The following is an 11,876-nucleotide window of genomic DNA, read 5'->3' on the forward strand; positions in this document are numbered from 1 at the left end:
ACATGCTAAATAAGCCCGTCCTGTGATTTGAGGACCTGAACAATGAAACCTGGCAAGACTGTCCCAGTCATGCAGGAAGAAAACTGTTCCCTTTGGTAAGTAGCGTAGCTGATGCATGTGTACAGGCTTAGATCACAGGCTCAAGAGAGTTCCAAATACACACTTGAACAAGAGATCTCCCACTTACTTTGTTAAATAAAAATCCTCAGTTTTCTACTCAGTAGCATTTTGCTACACCCTAGCAGCTGTGAGTTCACCTTTACTGGTCTCACATCAGAGGTAAGTTATAATGCCATTTAGAACTAAATACATCAAGCAAGGTGCTCCCAAAGGGCACACCACATTTTGTAACTTCAGGTAACTATTTCCCTGACATTTGTACATACTCCACCCCCACAAAGGAAAACTATCACAAAACTGCACATCACCTATGAGAAAATACAAATGGATCCCAAAACTGCAGTAGTACCTCTGGAATCATATGCTTGTTACCCTGGACAAGTACAGCATTTAAAACCTGGCAACAAAACACACAGAGCATATGCTGCAGCAAACAGCTTGGTTATTTGGGGGCACTGTGCTTCAGAACCTCACCTTGCAAAATTACAACAACCAAAACTTATTGATAAGGAAATCTATTTCAGAATATTTCTTAAGACAAACTCAAGTAGTAAGCTGTGCAAGATGTAACATTTTAAGAATATGAAGTAAAATTAAAATTATGCATCATTTGATGAAGTGCCTGGTTAAAAGCAGAGTAAAGACTTGAGCACAGATTACGGGCCTTTGGTAGACCCTATCATTGCTGGAAGGTAACTGTACAGCAGTAGAAGGAGACTTTCTGTGGTCAGGGGAATAACTCCAGACCCACAGAAGCTGATCTACTGTTTACCAGCTGCAAATCACTGATTCAGAACCACAGAATGTTTGAAGTTGAAAGAGACCTCTGAAGCATGGATAAAAGTTACAATGGATTTGTGCTCAGTGGTTCTCACTTCCCTCTGCATGTACAGACTGGGAACCCAAGACAAAAAACCAGAAGCAGGCACCAAAACTTTCATTTACATGATTGAGATATGTGCTAAGGTGAGTAATTTTCAGCTGCATCATCAATTTTCTACCACAATCTAGGCAGGGTGTGGAAAGCTAATTTCACGTACTCTATAACATTATCTCAAATCAAGGTACAAGTCTACTTCCTTTTCCTCCTCCTTTTTAAATAACCAACTACCTGTTGCTTTTGCTAATCAAAATGCTTAACTGAGAGAGGAAAAATAACCCCTGTATGTGTTGTCACCTGGCTCATCCTTAAAATACATGATGCAATTAAAATATCCCACGGACTTGTCTTCAAAAATGCAGAAAAGGATTTACTATTAAGAATATAGAGCTTTGCTTTTTGCCACCACTGCAAGTGGGAAGTTGAATTAATTCTCTCCTTATTCCCACAGGAGCCAGGACACAGAGGGGAAGGGAGAAGAGTTTAGGTAAGGTGTGTTCCAGAAGACTTATGATGGAACCGGCCACATCACAACTGGCATCCAACAATTAACAGCAAAATCATTATTTAGTTGCATAGATATGCAAACAAAAAGGAAAAAATTGTTGTTTTTCAAGAGTCTCTACCCACCTACACACAAAGGTAGTATTTCCTTTTATTTGCTAAAGCAGACCCACCTACAGTGCAATTTACAGCAATAAGATACAATCTCTCATAAAGTATTGGGTATAATTAAAGTGTGTCTGTTATAAAGGTAAACAGAGTGTACTAGGCTAAGCTGTTCCAGATGTCTTTAGTGCAAGATCTGGGACAAGATCAAACCTGCAGCTGCACATTTTCTCAGGGGTTATTATGGAGCTTTAAAAAACAAAAAAAAAACCCCAAAAAAATCACCCCTTGGTCCTGGACTCCAGCAAAACAAATGCAAGTAGAACAAATGCCACTGCAGCCAATGCTGACAGATTTTAAGCCACATAGAAGTTACGTGTTCAAAGACACTCCAGAGTGTAGTGTCAAGCATGCAGTATCAAAGAGGGTTAGGACCAAGTCTGCCAAGTTATCTGTGTCACCAGAAATTACAGCAACATGAACCTGTTCTACTGCCTAAGCAAGTTTCTTGCTGGAACACACCTACGAATGATTCAGACAAGGTGTGGAAAGGCAGGTTTATATGTTACACAAAAATGCACTATTGTATTTTTCCATTCAAGCACATTTTGTGCATAGAAAGGACAGTCAAAGTAAGCAAACTTTCGGGAACTGCATTGTGTACACTATTTGCACTAAATTTTTTCAACTATCTTAAGTCCTCTTGAGCTGTAAGTATAAGACAAATTTTAGGTTTACTGTCTCAGTGTGATATTAAATGAGCCAAAGAGCAAAACTACAGACATCAGAAAAAAATCAAACCAAATGACTTTATAATCCACTCATTAGTCTCATCTGGAAAAGAGTGATACACAACAAGCATATCTGATGTTATATGAAAGATTTTGAAGATTTCAGCTGATTTTAAGACTAACAAATGAGAGAAAAGTTTTTTCAATACCCATCAGAGCAGTGATCCTGTAGATTAGAATGTACCATGTGAAGTTTGAAAGTTTGATTAGCACTGCTTTATTAAGCAGTACTCTTACTGGCCTACTCTTTCAAAGCTTAAGAGTGCTTAAACTTGGAATAAAAGTAGACCCATCAAAAAAAAACAAAACACCAGAAGTCAGATCTTCCAAGGACTCATAGCATTAACTCAAATACCCTGGTATCGTACACAACTGTTTCAGAATTATGGAGTTCCATTTCAAATGGTTCAGGTCTCTTTTGGGTTAGCTTAAAAACAAGCATGAAAACTTGCTAGTGATTTCAAAGTGAAAGACAAAATTAAAATCTGTTTCCTTTTTCAAATCCATTAAATCTCATCCACAGGCCTCACCCTGAAGAGCCCCTGCTCCCAAAAGCAGCACCTCACCTGTTGAAGAACCCGGTCCAGTGGTTCAGCTTTGCCCAGTCCCTCTGGTGTTAAGCCACTGACTTCGCGACACTGGTCACTTAAGTCCAAGTTGTCTGCTTTCACCAGGGATTTGTGTAGTGTCCCTACCTAAAAACATTCAAGAAATTGTGGACAAAAGTCAGGAGCAATCGAAATAGCTCTTCATAGCATCGTATTGAGACTGCAGAAAAATCAGAAAGGGGCAGGATCACCTCCCGATAAACGCCAGGAGAAAACGCATTTGTCTATTTCACAAATCGAAACCTTTGGCCGCGGTTTCTCTCCCTCCCACCCCGGAGAGCCACGCTCTCTGCTTCGGAGTATCCAAGCCCGTTTTCATGGGAGGCCTTTTGCAGTTAGCACCGACTTTTGCGGGAGTTGTTACGTACAAAGGGAAGATTACTTAACATTAAGGCAGTTTCGTGAATCCACTAATGAAATTGATAGACCTGTTTGTTTTATCAAAGCCCTTCATCTCTAGAGGGTTATTTATGATAGGGCTTTTGGGGAGAAAAAAAAAACTAGAGATGACTTTTAGGTTGGCCTAAGAATTAAAAGAAGTCAATATTCTCTTAAAGGTTATCCAAACATCGGTTAAACAAACAAAAAGCAGGCCCAAAGGGTCCAACGGTGACCGTGAGGCGGCTCCCAGGGAAGCGAGCACGCTCGGAGCCACCCGGGGCAGCTTTTTGTTTTAAAGCTTCAAAAGTCCGTAGACATCCTCGAAGCTACACATGATTTAAGGCGGACGGGGCGGTGGGGTGTGGAAGCGGCCAAACTTTCTTTAAAAGTTATTCCTTCCATCAAGACGGAACAAAAAGGAGCTTCCCGAGCGAGAGCCCCGGGCAGGGAATGACCCCCGGGCACGGGCCCCGCGCCCTCCCCTCCCTGGGTGCATTTGTGAAATGAACAAACGGCTCCGGGCAGGCGGCGAGAGCCGGGCACAGCCCGCTCGCCCCGCGCCGGGGAACGCGCCCTCGCCCCGGATATCGAAGCCATACCTTCTTGTTCTGTAGATCCACAACTTGCCACACCAAGAGAATTAGTTCCCTCTCATCCGAACCCAGTTTAGCCCCATATGCACCAGCTGTTGCCCCAAACAACACCACCAAAGAGTCACTGTGCGAAGCCGTCATGACCACAGGGGGAAACAACTACAATCAAAAGCAGAGGTCAAAAAAAAAAAAAAAAAAAAAAAGAGGAAAAAAAAAAAAGCAAAAGAAAGACACACTAACAAACAAGAAAAAAATAAAACCAAAAAATCCCACAAGGCTCACCCCCTACCTCCAAGTAATCAAAGGGAAAAGGAGCGAACGAGAAGTCACAATATAAAAAGAAGAGAAAGAGCTATTTAGGAGGTTGGGTGTTTGAGGAAAAAAAAAAAAAAAAAAACATGGAGAAAGAAAGCTCCCATCTCTACCTGTTCCCGGTGATCTCCTTCCCGGGGCCGATTGGGAGGTGAAATTAGCAAGCTGTGGGTTTCTTTCCCTCTGACATCATGGCAGAAGCTCAGTCTGGGCTTGGGCTTTTTTTTTTCTCTCTCTCTCTCTGGGTTTTTTTTTTTCCTTCCCTCTTCCCCTTCCCCTCTCCTGAGTTACCTGCCCTTGGTGCAGCTCATGTGACTCTAGTCAATCTCCCAAAGGGACAAGGCCATTGGGCCTCTGGAAAAGGTGTAGGAGGGACGGAGGGAGAATCAACGCCTGGCTGATCCGGCCTGATTGGTTTTTGAAGGAGATCACAGGCAAACTCCCTTTCTCTGTTGAATTCTGCCTGCAGGAAGTGCCTGTACCTGCTTTCGGTTCGGCGGGTCCCGCCCGGCGAGCGGGGCACACGGGGCTCGCCGCGCTCCGACCCGCGCTCGGCTCGGGGCAAATCTGAACAACTTACGAGTACTGTGGTTAAAACACAATTTATAACTTAGCATTGAATTCCACGGAAGAAAAGTCTTTACCTGCTTCTAAGTAATTGCCCTTTGTGCACGTTGCTGTGTGTGTATCCAGCTACCGACGCCAACGGTAATGGGTAATGAAAGTGTAGCATTCCACAGGGATTTTTAAGGGATGTTACAGGCAGAGAGCACTTTGCAATTTAGGCCCTGTCTTTCATACAGTTTGTAAAGACGAGTTTTAGTAAAACAATCCTTTTTGTTTTGAGAAAGGATGTATATCCAGGAAGATTTGCAAAAACACAGCGTAAAGACCTGCCTTTTCCCTCCTACAAGTGCTCAGCAAGGAGCTGTCTCCCGGGCATTAACTGCAGCCCAAGATGGGCAGATTTCTCCACTGCTCTCTCCTGTTTCACTGGCGAGACTACAACGGGAAACACCACCTAGTTTAGCTACTCCTGCTCAAAGGCAGCAGCAATATTTGCAACATCGGGGACTGAGAAAATTTTTGGAGATATTTTCAAATTGAAATTGATTTTAAAGCAGAAAAAATATATAGGGCTTCTAAACTCCTTTGAAAGTTATTTTTCCTACTGCTGCCACTGATGAGTTACTAATGATTTTTAAAGGCCAAATGCTGCAAGTTAGACTAGTCATAATTTTTCTTTCGTTTAATTAAGTTTTCAGTTTATACTTCAAAATTAGTGTTGTGTTGAAATAGAATTTTTACTGAATGAAAGTTGGTGTTTCTATTTATTTACTGATGTCTATCCTGGGAAAATGCAGAGCTGAGCATTTAACTGTGAATATCTGATGGCTTAAATTATTAAATCACATTTTCTCATTTTCTTTCAACATTCCAATTTCATAATTGATTAATTATAGCAGTTATTATGGAGACCTCCTTCTGACAAGCACTGACTCCCCATGCTAACACCACCACAAGACTAATTCCATTTATTTCGGTGAAAACAAACTACAGTTCAAGGATGCTGTGCGATGTGAAGTATCCTAGAATTCATGTGTTACAAGTATTTACCTGACAGAGGCCATGCTGGAAACCTTGCACAGGTGCATCTCACTGAACATCACAAGACAGTTTAGCACCTCTCAGCTGTTGTCTCTGCAGCTCAGGCAGCTCCCTGAGAAGCAATCCTGAATATACACTGTTACAGAAAGGCAAATTCTTGACCAAAATTGGAAACTTTAAGCTGTAACATGTATACATTTATATATTCAAAATATTTTCAGCGTTGTGTTTTCTAGCATTGCTGAATTCATGCCACAGCTACATTTTCCTCTGTCAATGCATTTCCAGAAGTCCTTGGTGGAATAAAATCCCATTCATTTTCCTTTTGTTGTATCCTTTGGATATGGTGGTAATGAAACAGTGTAACACACTGTTATTGACGATGGGTTGATTCTTATCCCTGAAGTCTGTAATAAAAACCACAAAAGTGAGAAGTGTGAGAACAGTTCCTCTTTTCCCAACCTGTTCCCCTCCTCCCAGACTCACACCTATATATGGAGGTGTTTGGAAAGAGGCAGTGTTTGTACAGATAAGTGTAAATACAGATTCTAACTGCAGCTATGTTCACAGAAAAAGATACCTGGCTGTTGCAATTTAGCTGCCTTCATGAGGATGTCATTTTGTAGCCTTAATATGTGAGTATTTTATACATAATGGGATTTTAATTAGCAGATTTCTATAGAAGATCATACACATGATAAATTCTTGGCCAGGTTGACACATGCTCACAGGCTCCAGTGAACTGGCTCAGAGAATACCAATATGTCTGTAGGATCTAAAGTGAAAGAAAAACTATTGAAATTCACTCAGAGCAACATGCCAGATTAAAGAAGTCCTCTTCAAATCAATGTCCAAGACCCTTGAAAATTTATTTGAAATCTACACATGCTATCAAAGGCTGGTGAGCCCAAAAGCTTCTGTGCTTTTCACAATTATATTAGCTCATCTCATAAAATGTAGCCTCTCTTCACAGAAAGCCAATCTGGTTTCTATTTTTAGACTATCTTGACTCATATAATTCTACTGTTACTAATTTATCTGAACTATTCTAGCAAAATGAACTTAAAACATATTCTAAAATGTTTTAAAAACCCTTAAATAAATGCTGGCCTTCCTGCAATAGCACACATTTCAAAGTATCAGATTATGCAACTGGCTTTTCATTCATCTTCTATCTACAACTCTCCCATTCTCTGCTCTGAATTCTACTAGCAGTTTATTGATCTAAATCATCTAAAGGAATGACATTGTATGTCTCAACAGAACAGCAACAGGATCCAGTTCCTGAAAAACATATGGGACAAGCCCTTGTACACTGAGCATAGAAAAGTTAATTTGTAACCAAGATCTTGCTGAAACAAAGAGTTATTGCTCACCTTCAGCTTTAATCCTGGCAGGCATGTTTATAGAGGTCCTTGTTTGTAGGCTCCATATGAGGATGATGTGTCATAACTGCAACGGGGTGGAGAAGAAAAGTTTTAAAGATGGACACTCATTGTTATGCAAGCTCAGTACTGTGATTATTTTGTTTCTTATTAATCAAGCAATTAAAACTAAAATAGATCAGTTCTACAGTTAGATCACACGAGAACACTGAAGAGACTCATTAAAAGCATTGTGCTTGAATGGATAAATTTGTAATGGCATTTTCATTCAGGGAAGGGAAGGGAAGGGAAGGGAAGGGAAGGGAAGGGAAGGGAAGGGAAGGGAAGGGAAGGGAAGGGAAGGGAAGGGAAGGGAAGGGAAGGGAAGGGAAGGGAAGGGAAGGGACCATCTCTTTTACTACATTATTAAAAATTCCTGTGAAATGAATGTCCTGATGACTGAAGTCCTTTTGTTAAAGCCTAATAAAAGGAGTACGAAAATTTGAGACATGAGATCTGGAGTAATATCCTGGCTACATTTAGATCTACAGAAATACCTCAATAACCTTTCAGGGAACATGGAAGTCAATAATTTGTTCCAAACTAGCATGATATTGAGAAATTATTTGTCCTCATGAATATTTTACTCATCAGTTAAGAGGAGGAAAATGATGATGATGATGAAATTTAACCCTGTAAAATGGTTTGAAATACCCTGGAAAAAAAGTGAATTAACTTTGAAGTTGGGTCTAATTTCAAAATTGGCCAAGGTGGCAGGGCAAAGATATGCACCAAAAGAGGTCCAGAGGTCTATTCTAGCTAATTTTTTCCCTATGATTTTGAGAAAGAGAGATATTAAATTGAATAAGTATGGAGCCTTGGTGTTTCTCTGCACAAGAGGGATAGTAGGAAATTCTCTGCATGCCTCAGCTTCTCCAAACTGAACTGGCACTGGAAGTAAAAGATCTGTAAGTGATGTGTAAGCAAATGTGAGAACACATTTAGATTTCATACTCATTAAATCCTTGGCTCCTGGACTGGATTGTAAGATACTGCAGCAATATTTGCTGAAGGAGGAGCTTACTGTAACTCCTGAAACATAAACCCATAGGTAAAGAATTTTCTGCCATCCTTTCTTTAACAGAAAATGAGTGGGAAAAGGCATGGGAACAAGTGCTTAGCAGTGTTCTTTGATTGCTGTCCAGATGTTTGGAGACATCTGATTTTTTGGTTTGCCAGGTAGTTGTGCCATGATTACAGTGCACTGTAGAAGCCTTGAAGTAATTTCTATTGAGATATCCACAAAAGCTCAGCAATCTGCATAAGAGCCTCAGAACTGTGGTTCTGAGGGATTGTTACCCTGCAGATGCCAGCACCAGCAAGCCACACTGGAAGAATCCACTTAGAATCCTGTGTCAGTTGGAATTTATTTCTATTGACTTAAAGGTAAGTTAAAACATAAAATTGGTGACTAGACAAGACAAATAAAAATGAAATTACTTCCCCTATTATTTTACACAGCTTCTCTACTTCATGGGATGACAATCAACGCAGTGGTTTAATCCTACAAAGGTTTTATACGTGCTCTGTTCCCATTGGAGTACTGCTGTGAGTTGTTTAGCCAAGTGAGTTGTTTAGCCACATTACACTTACCAGGCTTTTGAAAATCTAAGCATTTACTTTTCCACCAAACTTGTGGACAGAACAAACATGCATGCATAGTAGTCCCTTTCATAATCTATAATATTATTATAGATTTACATTAAAGTTAACAGTTTATAACAAATAAACTGAATTTCCTTTTTTTTTTTTTAATTGGAAATAATGCTGTCTGTCAAATAATTTAATAATTTACTGAACAGTTTTCTGGATTTAGAATCACTGAAATTATTGCTGATAGGGACCTCTGCAAGCCCTCTTGTCCAACACCGGCTTACTTCCAGCACGCCAGCACATTGAACCAGCCAATATTTTGTCCAGTTGTGACTTGGAAACCTCCAGGAATGACCCACTCCAGTTCACTGCTGCACTGCCCAATATTTTGTCCAGTTGTGACTTGGAAACCTCCAGGAATGACCCACTCCAGTTCACTGCTGCACTGCTTTGCTGATGAGAAACTTTCTCCTGGTTGCCAATCTGATCTCACTGCTAAATTTTTAAATAATGCAACTAGTTGAGACAGGATCTTTAGGCTGTGGTAAGTTAGACAAGCCATGTGCTACAATTCCTGTTACCTAATGAGATGAATATGCAAGTACTCCCTGACCCTTTCAATCTACCTTACCTGGGATTCAAATCTGACTTTGTGTGAAGCTTTATTCCCTTTACAACCTGCCTAAATACATTGCCATTGCAATTGCTTCTTTTTTTACGAGTCTCGGGTATAGTATAATATGAGAAAGAAAATTCAAATGAAAAAATCCTTTTTGAGGCAGGTTTTTAAGAAAGACTGATGTGCAGTCTTAGATTGGAACACTTCTATATACTAGCCCGTTCTCTCTTTGCCCATTGAAAGGATATAGTGGTTTACAAGTCTGTCAGTGTGGCAGAATATCCAACAGTAAAAAATTTGGTTTTTATTTATGAAGTTAATCTAGTGAGGTATTTGTTACATAAACTATAAAGGAAAGAAATTCCATTATCAACATTCTTGCTACCATCACTATTGCCCTAGTGAAAGGAGTAAAAACATAAATTGATAACACAATTCACTGCAATAGCAAAAAGCCAAAATACTCTCTGTTATTCACTAGTATTTAGATGCCATTAAATAGAATAATCCTCTGAATTTATGAACAATAAAATTAAAAATAACACATTTATGGTTCAACAGGAAAAAGTTATATCCTCTTGGGAAAAGATCAAGAGTTTAACTCCTCATAATAGTAAATGAGAATGACCTAATGTCTACATAAAGCGTTTAATTTGGGCCATTTTGTACTTTATATTTTAACAGACTAACTCAGAGACTTCCAGTCACAGGAGTAGCAAGACAGGAAATTCAGTATTGTTTTACCCTTATAGAAACCTCCTGTAACACTCCGTCAATGAATCAATGATATTCAGCCTGTCATATTCCCACACATAAATGCATTCACACTGTACAGCTAGAAAGTTCTCAGAAGTTCACTGAACCACAAAATCACTGATGTTGCAGAGTGAGAAGTTGCCACAGCCATCTGGAACACTGGATTCCAGTCACCCATTTCCAGTCACCTCTGCATGTAAACACAAAAACCAAATAGAAAACATAAGACTTGTAAAGGCTGTTATCTACATCAAAAGATCTGCGTGCTCCACACTGCTCTCACTTACTGAGAGCTGGTAATCAGTGCTGCAATGCAGCAGTGGTGAAAGAACTGATCATCAAATACAAAGGACTGTACACTGGAACTCCAAGCTATTCAGTGAAAAACAACTGTAAGGTTCACACAATTAATGATGAATTTATGCAGGTTACATCTCCTCAAGCTTTACTGAAAACTGGCTGACACCGGTCTCTCTCATGAGATTATCTTGGCAGAAATTACTAATCTCTGTCTGTTCATTCAGATTGTACCACAAGCCCTCAGCTGACATAATAACCCTGATAAAAATGGAAGGTGTGTTCCTATAATATTTAACTGCTGTGATATTTAACCTGTTTCTTCATTAGAATTTAATTAATCTTATTCCACATACATATGCTAATATGTAATATGCTAATACACTTCTTTTTCTCACTGCAGTATAAACAGAAGTAAAATATAAATGCAAAACCTAAGCAAAACTTAACCACCTGTTGAAGTGCTTGGGCTTTGAGAATATTTCATTGAAGTATTTTGTATAATAAATTGATGAATGCAATTATGTGCAACCAAAATAGACGTGATAGGACCTATCATTCAATAATTTCCTGATCTTTCACCCTGGTTATGGTTATTTTGCTTCACTTCACTTCTACCAGCAATTGTTACATACCTAAGATCTGACAAGGGGATTTCAAACAATTTCAAACACACCCTGTGTCCTATCCAACCCAAAGATGGCATAATTTCCACAAAGTAGCAGGCTCCAATTTTTTTTTTTTTTTGGTACTTCTGTTTTCACTGCCCTGTCTTGAAAGTACAAGGTCTTTAAAAAGTCTTGTCTGACTCGTGACTACCAGCCTCTAGCAGAACTAATGCCAATTTCTAGGAAGATGAGTTTATTTTCTACTCTACCATTTGCAGCTTGAGAAGACAACTACAGATTTTGCAAAATAACTGGATTTTTTTTCTACAGCACCTCTAAATGCAACTGCTCGCATGGAAGACTCTAGTTCACATTGAACTGTATTATATAGTTACAGTCATATCAGTAGAGTCATCAGATCCTCACTCAAATAAATTTCCTTGTTCTATTCAACAAATGCTCTTTCACTTTAACATCTGAGCATGATTAAACAAATGCCTCTTGCTTTGGCCTGATGCTGGATCCTGCACACTGTGGAAGTAAGACAGAAGTAATGTCCTTACAGATACATCTGGCTGATATAGGAGAGTGATATGGTTTCCTGAGAAGAAATATTCTCAGAGAAACATATTGCACAGTCAGTAAATGTACTCAGACAGAAAGAAGACAGATATACC

At 39.5% G+C, this 11,876-nt stretch overlaps 1 protein-coding gene across 5 annotated transcripts in view; it reads right to left on the bottom strand.

Annotated features, from left to right (window-relative positions):
* Positions 1 to 4,647, bottom strand: part of ESRP2 (epithelial splicing regulatory protein 2) — a 43,011-nt gene extending 38,364 nt beyond the window's left edge. For 2 of the 5 annotated variants that reach the window (XM_038148135.1, XM_038148137.1), the window contains exons 1-3: positions 4,408 to 4,647; positions 3,989 to 4,141; positions 2,967 to 3,095 (exon numbers count right to left, since the gene is read on the bottom strand). In XM_038148135.1, coding sequence (XP_038004063.1) covers positions 2,967 to 3,095; positions 3,989 to 4,123 — 264 coding nt within the window. In that variant the 5' untranslated portion in view covers positions 4,124 to 4,141; positions 4,408 to 4,647. The remainder of the gene's footprint in view (positions 1 to 2,966; positions 3,096 to 3,988; positions 4,142 to 4,407) is intronic. The other 3 variants (XM_038148133.1, XM_038148134.1, XM_038148136.1) reach the window with 3 other exon arrangements.
* Between the last annotated feature and the right edge of the window lie 7,229 nt (positions 4,648 to 11,876).

Source organism: Motacilla alba, chromosome 11, assembly GCF_015832195.1.
Source record: "Motacilla alba alba isolate MOTALB_02 chromosome 11, Motacilla_alba_V1.0_pri, whole genome shotgun sequence".
In the NCBI taxonomy this organism is placed as follows: domain Eukaryota; kingdom Metazoa; phylum Chordata; class Aves; order Passeriformes; family Motacillidae; genus Motacilla; species Motacilla alba.